A 21,288-nucleotide genomic window follows, 5' to 3' on the forward strand; every position below is an offset into this window, starting at 1 on the left:
TGCGGAGAGCATTTAAAGCTATGATGACAGTTTCTACCAGCATGAAGCCTCAAGTTCTACCTGCTACAAGTGATATACCTACACTAAACTTTAACACCTGCAAGAGGTACTCTCCCGTTGTACACTTTTACCCGCATTGTATAAATACATATTCACATTTTTTATCTGCAACATATGTAGCTGCAGCGTGCATTTTACATTATCTTGAGCAGCCATTTCAAACATTTGTGTGTAGAATGTAGTTATACCTGTAAAAAGCAATCAGAAACAATTTAGGCAAATTATCAAAATTGTTATAACAAACAGAACAGCCTTGTGACAAGTCCTTTAGAGAGATAGCCAGTCAGACTTCGATGAAATTAAGGGAAGGTAACTCACCAACCCATATATCATAATACGAGTTACTCACTATGTCATATACTATAAGTCACTCCCCTTGAAATACGATATGAGTTACTCACCATAGCATATACTATAAGCTACTCCCCTTGACATGCAATGTAAGTTACTCACCCCAGCATATACGTCATTCATGATCGGAAAGTTTTTCACTTTAACAAAGTTTTGACATAGTTTCAGGAATTCTCTTTGAATTCGTAAGTCTGCGACTGGATCAAAACACGCGAGGAGTTTAGTCATACAGTTGCCTCCCAATTCATTCTGCAGCAGTTTTGGTAGCACACCATCTCTAGAAGAAAGTAAAGGAATACAGGCACCGTTTGTCAGGTAAAACAAAATCTTTACTTTTGCAGAATAAGCATACTCAAAAAGTGAGTAACCGCCATTAGTAAGGATTAGTAAGGATTAGTAACGATTAGTAACAAAATATAAAATAAGAAATATTTGTAGCGAGTTGGATGGTTAAAAGAAACAAAGATGTTGTGCCGCAAGTATTCAAAATACATCATCAAAACTAATCAATGATGTCACAAATATTCAAGCCAAAATATTTAAAAATTATGTTTCGAAAGCTGTTGGTGGATTATTCTGGGTGGTCTGCCTCAACCGTAGAGATCGTAGACTATATAGACAAATCTGGTAGTTATTGGCTGAAAATGCTACATATAAATATCTATAACTGAGTTAAACTCATAACAGCAGACAATAATAATAATTATATCATATATATATATATTATATATAATAATAATATTATATTAAAGTTAAAATAGGAGAATAGTTATGAAAGTTTAATTTAAGCTTTTGTTTTACTAAAACTAACCCAGGGGTACTTTTGCATAAATCCTAAAAATATGATATATCCTGGACCAACAGGTGATGAGTAAAACTACAATATTCTGAAGTAGTTGATCTTCAGCAGGTATACATCGAAACATAAATAATCTTATTATTAATATTATTCTAGTGCTGACTCTCTGACAGCAGCACTAAAATTGCATGTGAAACTAATAATTAAGTGAAACCATCAATAAGTCTGCCAGTCATTTGAGTTAGACAACACCTGAAGTATATTTACAAACAACGCTAAACATCTATAATCTTTCATTTTTTTGACGCCATCAATTCGTCTGCGCATGCGCTCGTTCGCATGCATCGTTCAAACAAACATCATTCTCATTCATTTTGCGTTATTGAATAGTATTTTTAGTGTTATGTCAAGTTTATATTGGGATTTTCTGGAAGTGTTCAACGTCGCTGAACAAAATCGCGAAGAATGGCATTGTTTGCAAAATTAATTGCAGAATATTCGTGTTTTCAACGGTTAAAGTTGTCTACAAATATGGAAAATCATGATAATTCACAGTTCCGCAACTCACAGAATGACATCACGAAGAACCGAAGAATACCAGTATGCTATAATACTAGTATGATATCATGCTAGTATACTGCTACAAGGTTCGAGTAGAACATTTGCTAAATTGTGTAAGTAGATAGTCAAGCTTCATTCTAGTCAGATAACATTTTTGTGCCTATTGTTTATCTCAGTTGGTGGTCTCCCAGAATAATAGTAGGCCTACTACTAACCTGTAATTAATAACCCTGTCAGGATGCTGATGGGTTGAGAGGTCAGCCACAAGGTCCGCTACAGACCGAATACTCTCAGTCTGGTTAGATGATTGTATCAACCCGTCAACTGCTGGTAAGACTATAATAGAGTAGCGAGACTTGTGTGGCTCGCCTGTAGACTCGAAGTGCTACAAAAGTAAAATTGTTATACTAGCAAGTATGGCAGACTGTCAAATATGAACAGATTTAAATTATAATGTTGAAAGATGGGCTGCAAAAGAAAAATCACCTAAAAAGGGCATTTCACTAAGAAAAACTTTTTCACTTCCACTCCACTTTTTTCCTTCCACCAGTGCAGAAAAAAAGTTTAAAAAACATGAAAATTTTGATGATGCAAATTATTAACTATAAATAACCTGCACTAGAAGGTTGTATAGAAACTCATTTCGATGTAGAAATAAACTTTTTAAAATTCATTATAAAATGTGGATTCGGATGACATGCGTACTGACTCCACTGCAGGTGGCTGACTCACCATAATCAAATCAATATGAATTATAAGTGCATAATTGCTGTCGGAATCACTCTTCGTTGAGTGAGCAGCCGAGCTCCGCTGCCAGCCATCCTTTAGGACTTTCTTCCCCTCAGCCAGATTGTACACTCTCTTGCGCTCCGCAAGCTGTAGCACATGTGATAGAAATGCCACCGTGCCAGCGATATGACAGCAAGAGAAGAACGCAATGACACTCCAGGGTGTAATAAGTGCAATGTAAGGTCTTCGGAGACTGAAGCACAATGAGTATGCCTGGACTGCAGAGTGAGAACAGAGATGAACAGTACAAATATTTTCAATGATTGCTAGTTAGCTGTTCTGTCAGCCAAAGTCGTCAGATGCTAGAGCATCAGTACCTACATAGGTATATACATATAATACATAGTGCTTGTATTTATTTTTGCTCAAATGCCCAAAAGACAATGATAAGTACTTCAAGTAATGACATATAATGAAACATTAAGGAAAGCGCAATATACATATAACTATATATACATATAACTATATAACGATATATGCATATGACTATATAACGATATATACATATAACTATATATATATATAACTATATAACGATATATACATATAACTATATATACATATAACTATATAACGATATATACATATAACTATATAACGATATATACATATAACTATATAACGATATATACATATAACTATATAACGATATATACATATAACTATATAACGATATATACATATAACTATATAACAATATATACATAAAACTATGTCGTTATATAGTTAATATGTATATATCGTTATATATACATATTAACTATATAACAATATATACATATTAACTATATAACGATATATACATATTAACTATATAACGATATATACATATGACTATATAACGATATATACATATAACTATATAACGATATATACATATAACTATATAACGATATATACATATAACTATATAACGATATATACATATAACTATATAACGGTATATACATATGACTATATAACGATATATACATATTAACTATATATCAATATATACATATTAACTATATAACGATATATACATATTAACTGTATAACGATATATACATATGACTATATAACGATATATACATATAACTATATAACGATATATACATATGACTATATAACGATATATACATGACTATATAACGATATATACATATAACTATATAACAATATATACATATAACTATATAACGATATATACATATAACTATATAACGATATATACATATAACTATATAACGATATATACATAACTATATAACGATATATACATTTGACTATATAACGATATATACATATAACTATATAGCGATATATACATATAACTATATAACGATATATACATATAACTATATAACGATATATACATATAACTATATAACGGTATATACATATGACTATATAACGATATATACATATTAACTATATATCAATATATACATATTAACTATATAACGATATATACATATTAACTATATAACGATATATACATATGACTATATAACGATATATACATATAACTATATAACGATATATACATATAACTATATAACGATATATACATATAACTATATAACGATATATACATATAACTATATAACGGTATATACATATGACTATATAACGATATATACATATTAACTATATATCAATATATACATATTAACTATATAACGATATATACATATTAACTGTATAACGATATATACATATGACTATATAACGATATATACATATAACTATATAACGATATATACATATGACTATATAACGATATATACATGACTATATAACGATATATACATATAACTATATAACAATATATACATATAACTATATAACGATATATACATATAACTATATAACGATATATACATATAACTATATAACGATATATACATAACTATATAACGATATATACATTTGACTATATAACGATATATACATATAACTATATAGCGATATATACATATAACTATATAACGATATATACATATAACTATATAACGATATATACATATAACTATATAACGATATATACATATAACTATATAACGATATATACATATGACTATATAACGATATATACGTATGACTATATAACGATATATACATATAACTAGATAAAAAAGCTACATGTGAAAGCCCAAGTTAAATGTGAAAAATAAATCAAAAACTTATAATCAGTAAAAAGGTTTTGTTGTAACTTCATCTTAAAGACACCTAAATGGACTCTGCAATGAGTAAGACCGGAGGTAGGATGAGTTATATACATATGTGGTGTAACTTACTATAACTTACACTAGATATGGATTAAATTAATTAACTTATATTTATCATAACTCATTATATTTTTTATTTCTACCTGCTTATTCACTTTATTTACCAAAAATTGAGTGTTTTAAAAACTGGACTTTGAATGTTAGAATATACTTTGTGTGTTGAAATTGTAGATTTTTCGCATAAAGGTTTGATTGTAGTTTGTAAAGGTTTGACTGCAGTTAGCTCTCTACCGAAACACATTGATGATAATTTTTTTTTTCAAAATATAAGCAGAAGAGTGTGAAACCCTTTATTACAGGTAGGTCTTTAGAAAACATTGGGTCAAATTTTTAAAACTTCAGACTAGCTGAGTGAATGGTGTCACTTAACATTCATCATGTTCTCGCTTACATCTGTCATATTTCTGACAACTTTAGAATACATGAGTTTATGAAAAGGCGGGAAGAAGGGTATGTATTGTGCCACACACAGATGTGCATCAGCTATAAGCTCTTACACATCAGAGCCATGATAGATATTGGCTGATGAACAGCTTACAGATGTGATACATTTACATGTATCTCTTTTAATGTATTGGTTATGGTTAGTGTTGCCATTGTGTTTCACAGTGAGTTTAGCCATTGTGTTTCACAGTGAGTTTAGCCATTGTGTTTCACAGTGAGTTTCGCCATTGTGTTTCACAGTGAGTTTCGCCATTGTGTTTCCCATTGAGTTTCGCCATTGTGTTTCACATTGAGTTTCGCCATTGTGTTTCCCAGTGAGTTTTGTCATTGTGTTTTACATTGAGTTTCGCCATTGTGTTTCCCATTGAGTTTCGCCATTGTGTTTTACATTGAGTTTCGTCATTGTGTTTCCCATTGAGTTTAGCCATTGTGTTTCACATCGAGTTTCGCCATTGTGTTTTACATTGAGTTTCGTCATTGTGTTTTACATTGAGTTTCGTCATTGTGTTTTACATTGAGTTTCGCCATTGTGTTTCACGGTGAGTTTCGCCATTGTGTTTCCCATTGAGTTTAGCCATTGTGTTTCACATCGAGTTTCGCCATTGTGTTTCACAGTGAGTTTCGCCATTGTGTTTCACATTGAGTTTCGCCATTGCGTTTTACATTGAGTTTCGTCATTGTGTTTTACATTGAGTTTCGCCATTGTGTTTCACAGTGAGTTTCGCCATTGTGCTTTACATTGAGTTTCGCCATTGTGTTTTACATTGTGCTTTACTTAGAGTTTTCCTTATTGTCTGACGAGTTCAGTTTAACATTTGCTGCTTGCTATAAATACTACTAAAGTGAATATATTGATCAACTAGTGATACAAATAACACAACAAAATGCATTTAATACTGCTAAAAACATCTCTTATAAAGCTGTACCACATGGTAACTAAACTCACCCTAAACCAGTCACCGTGCTCTGAATCTTCCTCAATGCTGAGGTCACGCCTAGAAGACACAAGGTCAGTAGCGTTAGATTCTCTCACCTCTAACATGGACACACAGAGAGACGACTCCTTCTTAGACCCAAGAGTTATACTCGACCCCTGCCCAATGCTTCTCTCTAAAATTACAACACAGAGTACTCAGATGAAATACGAGTTACAAATAATACTTGATTAGAAAAAGCCTACAAACTGGCGGCTACATTTTGAAGCAATTAGTTCTGAGGAACAAAGTTCGAACAGAATGTGTAGAACCTGCCATAAATAACCATGTGAACATATTATTACGTAACTGAGCTATAAAACAATAAATATCCAAACTCGACACGCAGCGATCATTCGGACACTAAGCCAACAATTTGTTGTTTTAAACAAACTTTATTTTGCAGAAGTGAACTTTATCACCAATTGAAACATTAATGGTGAATATCTAAATATCTAGTGTGCAGTGATTGCGGTTGACTTTTGGCAATCCATGACTTTTTGTCTTTCCTAGTATATGATAGTAATAGTGAACATAATAATTCAAACCTTCCTCGAGTCTACCAAACAAGTTTATGATAACTTCCTCAAGAATTCCATGGCCATCAGATTGGGTTATAGCCGAAGTCCGACTCGAATTGCTACTACCACATATGATGGCAGACACATTGTAACCAGATATCAGAAGATCCACCTGGCGATTAAAGACACGCAGTAAATATCAGACTGCAAACTTCTGCTTCTGAGAGACAGGATAAGATCCCAATAAAGTAGGTCCTATGTATTTTATGTCTTGTAAATAACTATGTGAGACATTTATGGGCTTCATATGAACCAGCGAAAAATGATTGAACTTTGTTGGCAGTCAAGGGCGCAATCAGAAACTGAGAAATAATTAGCACCGATACTAACATAAGCGAATAGCATTTTATAATGATGTACAGACGTCCCGAACCTAAATCGCCTTAGAATTGCCAACCAACAAAAAGTATCTGTAGATTGCAAACAACTTCATGTGGCAGCGCAGAAATCTCCATGTAATACTTTATATATATATATATATACACTGGGCGCAATAACACCAGAGCATAAAATGTGGCTTGCCCAAATACCAACAACAATCAACTCAGGTGAGTTGCAGAAAAGTGTGCTATTGGGAACATCTAAGATCTTGAGGCGAGTGCTCAAACTCCCAGGTCTCTGGTAGGAGACCCGAGTTAGAGCAAAATTTACCACCCATACGGGGTATCCGGGGTGAGGAAACAATTTTTTATATATATATATACATAGTCTGACTGTCTTCAGATTATCCAGTGACAAACAATAATAACTATTTCATAAGTTTGTATGAAAGAGCATTGCCCTGATTGCTTTATTGATATAAGCAAAAGCATATAATAGGCATTAGGAAAGTTATAGGCGGTGAAGGTTGCCAGAAGGTGGACATAAGCAATCCAAGAAAAACAGCTAGACTATGAAAACGAAAGCCACAAAATATGTACAGATAATCAAAAGGTGACAAAGATGAAATAGTAACGGGACCTAAAAGGAAAATATATTACTAACCACAAGTGTACAAATAAGAGGCAGGTAATTGGGGTAAAAGATATGTAGAGACCAGACTTACAAAAAACTCTAGAGAGACAAAACTAGTAGAAGATGAATGGGGAAGAGGACTTGTGACAAAGTACTCGGTAAATGAGGTTAAAGAAAAAAAAGAAAAAAATAAATCAGAAAGTAGAGAGAGTCAACGAGCGTGTGCAATAAGTCACTAAAGCCTCGGTGAGCGAGGTTAAAATTTAACCTTTTATGAAGATACCAAAAACAGGAAAAAGTTCAAAGAATGCAGAGTAGTCCTGAAACACGTGTGATATATTGAAGTTAGGGACTATAAGAGTAAAAGACTCATGCAGCGATACGACATGATGTTATGTTAACAGTAGTAATAGCCAGACTAACAAGCAGTATCAAACAGCCAAAAACAGTGACAAAGCGCAATCTTGGCTGATAAGGGCTGTAGAAAACAGAAGAAACGTTTATTCATATTCTGCTTCCCAGTTGATGACAGACTAGTGGGTGAGGCTAAGCAAAACAGCATATATGGGTCACTTAGAGAGCTAAATCAACTCGAAGGAATAGAATAGATGTACTTGAGGAACAGGGACAATGGTAACATCGGGTTTAGGTAAAAAGAAAAGGTAAATTTAAATACTTTGAACTTCAAAGTGTGGGTGCAAATAATAAGCACCCGAGTAAGATGGAAAAGCAAAAATAAGACTTTTTATCTAGGAAACCAGTCAACCAAAGTTGGAACAAAACAGAACAATTGTATGTCTTAACTGTGCCTACTGCTGACACCATAGATACTTGCCAGAACTTACCAAAGGTTCAAAACAATTGCTGTATAGCTCATCACTAGACCCATCCTTGAAAACCTGCTTAAACCTACAAATGATGAACGTGAAGGTGGTGAGTGGCTAGGAATAAATGCCTATACGACGCATATGATAAAAGAGAATACAAAATGCCTGTTAACATAATCTGATGGTCTGATAAAAACACAGAGGCTCTACACTGGCATACTCGATAAGTCTTGAAAATAACAAACTATTAATAAAAAAATAATAACTAATAAATAAAGAATCATCTCAAGATTAACAAATACATCTTCATGACAAATTACTCTGTGATAACTGCGTGTAATGCACTGTGTATTAAACGTGTTTGCCATGTTATACATGAAACAAGATAGTTTATGTTTGCAACTGTTCAACTGTTTAATCTGTTAGACTGCACTGCGTGTTACGCGTATTAGTATGCTTGCATTGATTCAGTTGCGGTATACACAAACTTAAGGCCACAGAATGTGACAAGACCAACTCCCCTTCCCCACCTATTTTATTTCAGTCGTGGGCTACTGTCATGCAAGTGCCAAGTATTATTGGTACTTTGCCAACAAACATTATGCTTTTTAGCTAAAGCTTTATACAAGCTAATATATTATAGTACTGTCTCATTATAGCTATTAATAATGCTTGTAGCTTTTTACAAAGCTTTCCTATGACCAAACATATAAATACTTGGGTTTTCTGTTACCAAATCAGTTGTCTCTGGAGAGTGCAATAAACCATTTCTCTAATTTAATACTCTATTTAATTGCTTCTGTGCAGAAACATAACAGAAGCTAATTGGCGACAAGGATTTCTCTTTTGAACAGTTACAAAGAGTTTTGTTCAGATTTTATCATTGATAAAATCGATACAAAGAGTTCTAGTTTATTACAAGAGTAACTGTTCAAAATTGCACCACTACAATGGCAGAAGTAGCAGACCTGATCAAGCTAATGCAGAAGCAGCAGGAGGACCAGAGACAGCAGCAAGAGGAGCAGAGAAAGCAGCAAGAAGAGCATAGACAACAGCAGCATGAGGAGTTCAAGCAGCAACAAGAGGAATACAGACGTCAGCAAGATGAAAGAATGGAGGAGAATAAGAAACTGATGGAGCTACTACTACAAAACCTACAACGGAAACAAGAAACAGCTGCAACCGCTGTTCCAGCCTTCCCAGGTTTTGACCCAACAGCAGAGCTACTAACAGATTACATAGACAGATTCAACACATTCATTGCAGCAAATTCTATTCATCAAGACAAGATTGCTGGCACTTTTCTCACCAACCAACAGCCTACACTCTACAAGCAGCTTAGTAATATGGCAGCTCAGCTTTCAACACCCAAGCAGATCAACGACCTCAACATGGATGAAATACTGGGATTTCTCACAGACCAGTATGACCCTAAGCGCTTCATTGTTAGAGAGCGTTACAAGTATTGGAGTGACATGCAGAGGAAACCTGGAGAAACTATTCAAGAGTTAGCTGCCAGAATTCGTCAAGATGCAACTACATGTGCCTTCATAGACATTACAGATCCATTAGATGAGGCTCTCAGAACAAGATTTATCTGCTCTGTAAACAATGAAGCAGTTCTCAAATCTCTCTTCAAGGTCAAGGACAATGAACTCAACTTCAACAAAGCTATACAGGTAGCACAGGAAACAGAAGAAGCAGCTAAAGTTGCCAAAGAGACAGTTTATGGAAACTCGTCTAAAGTCAACAAGGTTGCTCAACAGAAATCAAGATACAAACCAATCCAGAAAAACAACTCTACACCTGACAAGCAGAAGGAAGGAAAGCTATGCTACAGATGTGACCGAACTAACCATACAGCGGATGACTGCAGATTCAAAGCAGCCACCTGCAACTTTTGTTCTAAACAAGGTCACATAGAAAGAGCATGCAAGAAAAAGAAATCATCTGCAGCAGAAAAACCAGTAAAGATGATAGAATGCACATCAACCAAGATGGTGAAACTGGCTGAAAACATCAAACTGGAGGGAGACAACTTCACACTTGAACTGGACACTGGAGCATGTGACAACTTCATCTGTAAATCAATATGGGAGAAGCTAGGAAAGCCAAACCTAAAACCTACTACAGTTAACTACAAATCAGCCTCAGGACATCTCATAGAGACGCTTGGCAGATGTGAGCTAACTGCCCAATTGGATGCACAGAAAGAAGTCAGACTACCATTTGTGATTAGTGCTGTACAAGATCTCAACCTACTAGGAAGAACTGCTATACAGCAACTAGGCATCTCTATTGATGACAAGCTACAACAGAACCTTGTATCAACAATCACAGAGAACCAGCCAGATGGGAGGTTACAAATCAAGTGTAAGGAGATGTGCAAAGAATTTCCAGAAATATTCAAAGACGAGCTAGGATGTCTCAAGAACTTTGAACTAGAGATAAACTTCAAACCTTCAACAAAGCCAGTCTTCTGCCGACCCAGACCAGTTCCTATTGCCTTGACAGAAGAGCTCAACCAAGCATACGAAGCAGGTGTAGCTAAAGGCATATGGGAACCAACTCAATTCAACCAGTATGGAACACCAGTTGTACCTGTACGCAAATCTACAACAGGTCAAGCTGCAGGGAAGATCAGAGTATGTGGAGACTACTCCAAGACTATCAATAATCAGCTAGAAACACATAGGAAACCTATCCCACTACCAGAAGATCTAATCAGAAAACTAGGTGGAGGCTATTGCTACACAAAGATTGATTTAGCAGATGCCTACAATCAAATATTGTTGGCACCAGAAAGTCAACGACGACTAGCACTATCAACACACCGAGGAGTACTACTACAGAAGAGGTTGCCCTTTGGCATAAGCTCAGCACCAGGGTATTTTCAAGAAATCATGGAGCAACTGACACAAGACATCCCAGGAGTAGCAGTATACCTAGATGATATACTAGTGAGTGGAGCCAATGCAGAGAGCCATCTACAAAACTTACGTCGACTTCTTCAAAGATTAGAAGAAAGAGGGCTCAGATGCAGAAAAGACAAGTGCTGTTTTGCTCAACCTACAGTAGAGTATCTGGGACACAAACTCACTTCAAAGGGAATCACTAAAGGAAAGAAGGCAGATGCAGTACAACAGATGCCAGTCCCAACAGACTTAACTCAGCTAAGATCTTTCTTAGGAGCTACACAATTCTACAGCAAGTTCATACCCAATCTGTCACAACTCACAGGACCATTGCACAAACTGACACGCAAAGGAGAGACCTGGAAGTGGGGCACTGAACAAGAAAAGAGCTTCAACAAACTGAAAGATATGCTATCAACTGATAGTGTCTTAGCACACTTCAACCCAGATCTTGACATTGGAATCTCATGTGATGCTTCAGAAACTGGACTGGGAGCTGTACTATTTCATCGTTATCCTGATGGAAGTGAGAGACCAATAGCCAATGTTTCAAAAACACTGACCAGCACACAGAGGAAATATGGACAAATACAAAAAGAAGCTCTCTCAATCATATTTGCTCTAAAGAAGTATCACCAGTACCTGTATGGTCGACGGTTTATCTTGGTAACTGACCACAGACCTCTTCTCACACTTCTAGGACCTACCAAAGGAGTTCCAGCTCTAGCAGCCAACAGACTAGCAAGATGGGCACTGGTACTAAATCAGTATGACTACACCATAGAATACAGATCTACCCAGCATCATCAAAATGCAGATGTCCTCTCAAGACTGCCAGTTGGACCTGATAAAGAGTTTGATGCAAGAGAAGATGAGGATGATGTTGATACAGTATGCACTATTCACACTATTGGACAACAGCTCAACTCTACAGACTACAATGTTCTAGCAAAGGAGACAAAGAAAGACTCAACACTAGCCACAGTAATGCGCTACACAGCAGAAGGATGGCCTGGTAACAAAGAGATGAAGGAGACTCAGCTGTCACTCTTCCACAAGATCTCAGATTCACTTTCTATCACTGAAGGTTGTCTTCTATATGGCAACAGAGTAGTCATTCCTGTCAAGTTACAACAGGAAGTATTAAAGATCCTTCACCTTGGACACTTTGGAATGGAAAGAATGAAGAAGCTAGCTCGAACTGCTGTCTATTGGCCTCGCATTGACTCTGATATAGAGGAGACAAGCCGACAGTGCACTGCCTGTGCGGAACACCAGAAGCTTCCACAGAAGTATCCTATACATCCCTGGATGCTACCTGAGAAGCCATGGAGTCGTCTTCACTTAGATCATGCAGTGAACTTCATGGGCAGCCAATGGCTAGTGATGATAGATGCCTACTCAAAGTATCCATGCATACACAGGACGTCATCTACTTCTACCAGAGCTACCACAGACATCTTAGAGGAGATATTCGCACACTTTGGATACCCTCACACCATAGTCACTGACAATGCTACCAGCTTCACCTCAGGAGAGTTTCAGCAGTGGTGTCAAGAGAGAAGCATTGTTCACCTCACTGGAGCACCCTACCATCCAGCTACAAATGGCGCAGCTGAAAGACTAGTACAATCCTTCAAACAAGCCATGAAGAAATCGTCACTCTCACCTAAATCTGCACTACAACAGTTCCTGATGCACTATAGAAGGACACCACTTCCTACAGGATACTCTCCCAGTCAGCTGCTGAATGGAAGACAGATGAGATGCAAGATTGACACCCTATTGCCATCACCCGCACACATAGCACAGTTTCATCAATCCAGAGAAGTCAACCGATCGGCAGAAAAGACAGTTAGCAAGATACACAGCTACAATCTTAGAGCACCATGCTATGCCTTGTATCATGGACCTAGACGCAACAGACAACCTAGATGGGTTCCAGCCATTGTTACTAAGAGATATGGAACTCGTAGTCTCAATGTCAAAGTGGTACCAAAGGGACCTACTTGGAGAAGACATGTTGAACAACTCAGACCAAGATACTCAACAGAAGAAGATCAAGACCCTGGAGATAAACCTGATATAACAGAGGAGACAAAACTGCAACTACCAGCCCCTACAACTGTAACAGAGCAACCTCCGTCTAGAAGAAGACCACGCAACCCTCGTCTACCTGATGGAGATGAGTATAGCAGAGACAAACCCCGAAGGTCTAAGAGAACCAGAAAGAACCTTTAGCTTAGTGAGGAGGTGTCATGCAAGTGCCAAGTATTATTGGTACTTTGCCAACAAACATTATGCTTTTTAGCTAAAGCTTTATACAAGCTAATATATTATAGTACTGTCTCATTATAGCTATTAATAATGCTTGTAGCTTTTTACAAAGCTTTCCTATGACCAAACATATAAATACTTGGGTTTTCTGTTATCAAATCAGTTGTCTCTGGAGAGTGCAATAAACCATTTCTCTAATTTAATACTCTATTTAATTGCTTCTGTGCAGAAACATAACAGCTACCAAAGTAACTTTTCAACCTGAGAGTAACGCAGATGTTCATTCGCTAAGCATCATGTTCATAGACATGATAGCACTGGTATGAGTTTGAAATTATAATCGTTTGAATTGAAAAGGTATGAAGACATTCTTTTCTGTCACATTCAGTGAGTGTAGTTGCTTCTATGACATGTTACAAGAGATTCTTTGTTACTACTAGTATCAGTACTAGTAGATTCCATATATATGCTGCAAATGAGAATATTTATGTCCACACATGAAGTTGTTTGTGTGAAGCCCATATGACAGTCAATCTTTGGATCAACATGGATCAACCAACATGTTTATTTCAAAACAATGCATAGATGACATGTCACCAAAGTGTTGGCGATGCAAATGACCCATTTCATGTGTGTGTCGCCAAGCCTTAACTTGAAGATAGCCGAGATGTGTTGAATGTGGGTGAAAACCATCTCAAGCAAACAGAACACATTTTCCTTGATGGCAGCAATATGCTGAATAGATGTATGCTGATGCTAAATAATTTTTACCAGAAGTAAAAAATATTTAGCATCAACTGAATTGAAAATCCATAGAAAAAACTAAATAGGTCGGAAATTCTTCAGCGATTTCACAAAAAGACAGTTAAAAGGTTGATCCATCCATTATAAACTTTGCCTCTATCCTCCTATACACAACACTAGTTCTTTGTGCTCACAGATAAACTATACTACAGTTTACCCTTCATTTAACACTAAATTCACGCCCGTTGAATGCTAGCTCAGCGCATCCTAATTTACTGGCAAGCAGCTACGCAATATTCCTGAGATAACTATTCTTCTGATGGAAAACTTATATGAATTAGCTAGCTGATGATTCTGAACAACATAGTAGATTGCATAACATTGTAAAGTGGAATTAGCCAGCGCTAGAAAGCCCTTGTACATACTTGAGTGCTATCCAGTTTTGTCCTCTTTATAAGCTGCACTGAGTGAACATGTGCAAATCATTTTATGTTTTTAATGCTTGTTGCGTGTCCATCTATTCGAAGTGCCCTGATTTGTACATCTCCTGATTATCCTTACAATGCACACACATTGCTGGCCAAACAAACATGAGAACTATTTCAGACTTCATTCATCCTAGTCATTCCTAAATACAGCTCTCTCTCTCTCTTTGTGCTAATTCTTTCAACAGCCAACTTTATTGTTCACCTACTAGTGGTTGGACCTTTGTACAAACATCAGTTGAGGGCGCATGTACCGTTTTAGCTTGCCGATAGATAAGACACAGCACTGCCACAGTGGTATGAGTGTGAGCACATATTGACCCCACTATTTACACTCACTGCAATAGCCAGTAAATCCTTTAATCAACGAGGACTTCTATAAGCTATAGCGAGGACCACTGACAGCAGTGGTTAATATTCACTGACGTAGTGCAAGAGTAGGAGTTACAGACTCTGAAAGAGTGCTGATAACTGAGAATATCAGAAGGGAGCGAGACAATAACCTGGGTGCTTACTAATCCTTTGGAAGGCTGATGCACCCCGCTACATTATCTATCAATGGTTAAGTATTGGGCTTAGGAGTAAGTGACCTGTTAAGCCTCTAGTTTAACAACAAACAACATTCTGCAATGGGGAGCTATCTATATGCTTAGCCACATTCCATGCACTGAACAAAACGCATCTACAGAATGAACAAAACAGATCTATGAACCGAACAAAACACATTATTGGAAATAAACTCTTTATGATGAATGCTTTGTTGTACACAAAATGAGCTGAACCCTATCTAAGTGATTGTCCATACTCCTACTAGAGCTATGATTACTATTATGGTTCAGACAATGTAATTAAAGAGACATTTTTAAAATTTAAATGACATTAAAGAGATTGTCAAGTATTGTGTGATGTGCTTTGTCTTACAATTCAAAAGAATTCTTGAGTACTGTTGACTTTGTGTAGGCCCATATGTGATATTTTTCCCTAAGTGATTCCTGCAATACATTTTACATTTACACTATAACTACATACCCAGCTATCAGTTAAATTATATAATTAACGCAGCGACATATGTCAAACATTAGTACTTCAGAGGATCCTTCAATATGTGGACATCCAGAAGGACCAGAACTACAAAAAATTGGGCCCTCCGAAGGAAGCACTTCTTACAGTGTATGTTCCTTCAAGAAATGCTTCTATTAAACATCCCTTGACTACGATTTGAACTATCCAGTTTACATTCACAATGGCACACTCGGGTCATTTTTATAAAAGTTAATATCACTACTTTATTATATATTCAAGTGTAACTATAATGAAATTTCATTCTTTTATAATTGTGTTTAAATACCAAAGCTTTGGAAATGCTAAATATTCAATTACACACAGCCTTTAAAAAGTCACTGACAGCCATGTAAAATACACTCAATAGTTCGCTGATCTGTGAATCTACTTTAGTTGTGTCAAGACTAGAATTTATAAAAAGTTGGTTACATATACATGTAGATTCTTTTTGACAAGCCAATCACACATGTATTTGAAAGAATATTAGTTTTTACAAAGGGCACTTCCGAAGCATGGAAACGGAGTGATCGCAATCAAATGCGGACATTACGGTGATGTGCAAAGAAACAAACAAAGAAGACGGGAGACTAAACCTGCAACAAACAATATACAGTGGTGTGAAAAATAAACGGACCACCTTATAAAACTTGATCACTGCTAGCGCTCAGCACTAAAGGTGATTAAATCCCTCATTAAGCTCTTGTTTTTGAGTAGAACCCATACATAGTATACATCAAAAGAAAGCTTAGAATGAGTAGAACTTGATGAAACTAATTTTAGCTTGAAACAACAATGTTAGATAAGTTTTAGAGAGAGTCAAAGTTAGCAATTATTTTTGGCATTTTCACTCATTTTGAATAAAATTAAACCTCTATTTTATTTATGTTCAAACTTAAAGCAGTGATGCTACTCAGATCAAAGTTGTTGTGTGAAACAATCCTCATGTTGTTACGTTTTGCACAACAGAATAATTTGTCTTTGAAGCTGCTAACTTGCTATAAAAGTGAACTTCTAGCGTTGGTAGATTCATTCAGTCAAACATCGGCATCATGCCTCGTCATCTTACAGAAGCAAAGCGAGCAGTCATCATATACCTTTACCAGGAAGGCAAATCACAGCGGGAGATTGCCAAAGAAGTAAAGGTTGCTAAAAGTACTGTTTGTAACACCATAAAACGGTTCCTGGTAAAGGTGTACGATGACTGCTCGCTTTGCTTCTGTAAGATGACGAGGTATGATGTCGATGTTTGACCGAATGAATCTACCAACGCTAGAAGTTCACTTTTATAGCAAGTTAGCAGCTTCAAAGACAAATTATTCTGTTGTGCAAAACGTAACAACCTGAGGATTGCTTCACACAACAACTTTGATCTGAGTAGCATCACTGCTTTAAGTTTGAACATAAATAAAATAGAGGTTTAATTTTATTCAAAATGAGTGAAAATGCCAAAAATAATTGCTAACTTTGACTCTCTCTAAAACTTATCTAACATTGTTGTTTCAAGCTAAAATTAGTTTCATCAAGTTCTACTCATTCTAAGCTTTCTTTTGATGTATACTATGTATAGGTACTACTCAAAAACAAGAGCTTAATGAGGGATTTAATCACCTTTAGTGCTGAGCGCTAGCAATGATCAAGTTTTATAAGGTGGTCCGTTTATTTTTCACACCACTGTAGGTCTATGAAAAACAAAACTACTAGTGACACTGTTCTGAGGCTAGGGAGGAGCTAAGAGTCTCATCCACTGTCATGCCGAGAAGCAAAGAATGCAGGAAAAAGTAAGTAAGAAAGGGTAAGTAGCAAATCATTCATTATCTATCAATGAACTACTATATCTATAACTGCTAGGTAGTCGCCATCGTACAAGGAATTGCCAAAATACTGACATGGTGACTTTTGATGCTTTCTACAATCGAGTTTACAGCTAAAACTGAATGACATGTCTAACAAACCAACAAACCAACAAAGCTTTTCTACTTTGTCAAACCGACATCCCAAAAAGGTAATGGAGACTCTATTTGAGTGACCTAATTTCAAGACTGTGAACTACTACCGCAGATGAGTATAAAATCTGCACAAATAATTTTACAAGCCATCATAGAATGTTATAGGCCTATACAACCGCAGAAGCTTGAAAATTGAAAACATGGATAAGAGTGTTAAGCAGAAACCAAGATTAACTTTGGTGAACAATGACAAGCGTAGGAGTTACCTAGGAATAATCAGGTTCACAGGCCTCATAAAAAAGAAATAATTAGCCCTGTTGACTTTGTTTATTTAATACATAAAAATAAAGGACATGAGCATCATGCTAAATGACACACACGAAAAGATTCAAATCTGTTTGCGGTGTTTTCCGTCATGGGGCAAAGGACATAGATAAAATAATCCTATTAGGCATGTGGCACAACACGCACCATCAAAAATCTTTACAAAGAGAACAAAGATCAACATCAGGTTAAAACATCAAGCCAGGGCTCAAATTAGGGAACAAAATTTAGAGGTTAATGAAGGCCAAGAACAGATTCAAAAAATATAAATAAAAACTATTATGGAGCACTGAGAGAACACAATTTCTAAAACAACCTAGTACTTCTGTTTTTATTTTCGCATAATTCTTTATAGATTTTTGCAATGGAATGAAAGAACATTTATATAAAATCATGTTGTCATTACACAAAAAAGTGGAATGTTGTATAATGCATCTTTGCTTGTAGAAGATGAGATGCTTGACATTTATGGTGATTAACCAATAAGCAGTTGAAATTGATAGATCGGATATGTATATGAGATCATGATGTGAGACCTTATTCCAGTCAGGCCTGTAGTAGCGCACATTTCTAGGCAACTCAAAAAAGTACATGTTAATAAATCACTGTACTTTCAGTAATGGTGCTGCAACTCTAGAGGTGAAAACATTTGAACATTCCTGCAGATTTCACTTACCACTTTATCACTTATTGTTCACACCGAGTATATTGTTATTTTCAGTATACTCAGAGTGCACGACGAGAGTAGGTAAGCTTCAGTTTGTAAGCTCAAACTGGATATGCCAGTTTGAGCTTACAAACCAGCTTAAACTGGTATATCCAGTTTAATCTGTTATGTAAACAATGCTTCAAATGCAATCTGAAACTGGATGGAAAGATAAGAAAATGTAGAAAAATTTTCTTACTTCACCCTGTTGGCTCCGTTTGCTTCAGAAATATCAGAGCCAACTAGTTTAATAGTGACTCTTGAAGGATCTATCACCCTGTTTCCTGTTGCATAGACATGAAGATTCATATTTGAGGGTCAGGCTACAATATTAACAGCAATAAGTTTATCTGACCTGCAAACAGCTATCTGCTACAAACTGTTAAACTAAATATCTGTAACATGTTATCAAAGTATAGAAGGAAACATCTTATTTTATCGTTAGGCTATATTTTACTAAAAATCAAAAGTTGTATGTAACCTTCTTCAAAGACAAAGGTTTTCTACATATCACAAAAATTAGTAAAAGTTAATGACATCTTCATTTAAAAAAATGTTGGATTGCAACATTCCCTCAATTAATGCTAAAATCTTAGTTTTGTCACCATATATCGATAGCTCAATAGCTGAGCTGACTTCCTACTCCTTGAGCCTGGATCATGCCTCAATAGACTGAAAAACTGTCGATGTAGTATCAATAGATACAAGCAAGTCTTCACTTTAATCCTATCAACTTATATCGCTGACATCTATCTCTAAACTGGTAGAGTATAGTGCTGGGCACGAGTACTTCTTGGCCAAAGAGTTTAGACTCGTCCCCTTCTGTTCGAGTTTTTCGAGTATCGGGTAGATGGTAGTACTTAGCACGAGTACTTCTTGGCCAACGGGTTTCTCTGATATCGGGTTTGTTGATATGGGTTTTATGTCTAAAATTTCCAAACATCAGACATATTTTAAAATTTACAATGCAATTATAATTCTATTCAATTTATTGGTTTTTACTATTTTCTAACGACCAATGTTCGTGCTCACAGCCTTAACCCTTTGAAGTTTGAACCCCAACTGTCAGTTTTCAGGCATGACGGAGAGTGTGTCTGAATCTCTATCGGCTGGAATTTCGGCATTCATATGGCTTTGTTTACAAAAGCCGTTTCTGAGTAACAGCGTAAATCAATCAAATTAATTTTTGCACAAGATATTAGACCAGAAATTTTACTCTCATTTGTAAGTTTTCAAATATCTCTACCTACTTCCTTCGTAATCTCTACCTACGACTCATTTGTTGGTAGGTCATGAACGATTGTGATGCAAATAAAGAGCTTTATAATACTAATTACAATTTTCAAGTATATTTTGAGTCATAAAATAATGGTGAACATGTGCTCAATGGAAATGATGCTATTGTAAATGTTTTTACGAGTCTTTTAAAATCGTACAAACTTTTATAGTTTTAGCCCAAATAATGATAAAGTACTGTTTTTTTCTGTTTGATGACACCTCCTGTGGGTTGCCTGACGTTTTTACTAGTGTTTTACTAAATATCATTGTATTATGAGCACATTCAGATATATATAATAAAAGTTTAAAAACTTCGGATCGTTGGACACATTGCCCAGGGTTACTAACACGCAATGACAAAAAAGGCCAGTGTTCAAAGGGTTAACAGGCAAGTTATTAAACAGTGTTTAGAGAGCAGGGCGCAATAAACCGAGTTTTTGTCCACTCTACTTAACGAATCCGTGTAACAAAACCCGAACTCGCAAGTCAAAACCCGCACTCTACTTAACGAATCCGCGTAACAAAACCCGAACTCGCAAGTCAAAACCCGAACCCGCAAGACCGAAATGCTCAAAATCTCTATTACCCAATAATTGAAAGAAGATAAACCCGCGAGTCCAATGAGTTTTATTACCCGTGCCCAGCACTAGTAGAGTACCGTACACTGTTTCAGATGATATGTATCATGTATATATATATACATACAGCAAAAAACAATGACATACTCCATGACTGATGGCATGCCTTTAAAGCAAAGAGAGGCTACAAGTCTCTACTGTTAACTACATGCTGTTAACTACTGTATCCCACCTCGTTAACAACATCGATTGTAATACTTAATCCAAAGTTGGATTTTGCTAATGCCTCCAACGGGGTGTCCCACACAAAGCCATTTTTGACTGAACTTCTGTCACATACGTTTTTGAGTATAGAATGGATAT

General features: G+C 36.0%; 1 protein-coding gene across 1 annotated transcript in view; it reads right to left on the bottom strand.

Annotated features, from left to right (window-relative positions):
- LOC137391149 (coiled-coil domain-containing protein 78-like) overlaps window positions 1-19,378 on the bottom strand; it is a 34,559-nt gene extending 15,181 nt beyond the window's left edge. The window contains exons 1-7 of the mRNA XM_068077521.1: window positions 19,269-19,378; window positions 8,629-8,692; window positions 6,797-6,941; window positions 6,221-6,384; window positions 2,504-2,647; window positions 1,987-2,156; window positions 514-688 (exon numbers count right to left, since the gene is read on the bottom strand). Coding sequence (XP_067933622.1) covers window positions 514-688; window positions 1,987-2,156; window positions 2,504-2,647; window positions 6,221-6,384; window positions 6,797-6,941; window positions 8,629-8,692; window positions 19,269-19,378 — 972 coding nt within the window. The remainder of the gene's footprint in view (window positions 1-513; window positions 689-1,986; window positions 2,157-2,503; window positions 2,648-6,220; window positions 6,385-6,796; window positions 6,942-8,628; window positions 8,693-19,268) is intronic.
- Between the last annotated feature and the right edge of the window lie 1,910 nt (window positions 19,379-21,288).

The sequence above is a fragment of the Watersipora subatra genome, chromosome 1 (assembly GCF_963576615.1).
Source record: "Watersipora subatra chromosome 1, tzWatSuba1.1, whole genome shotgun sequence".
Classification (NCBI taxonomy): Eukaryota; Metazoa; Bryozoa; class Gymnolaemata; order Cheilostomatida; family Watersiporidae; genus Watersipora; species Watersipora subatra.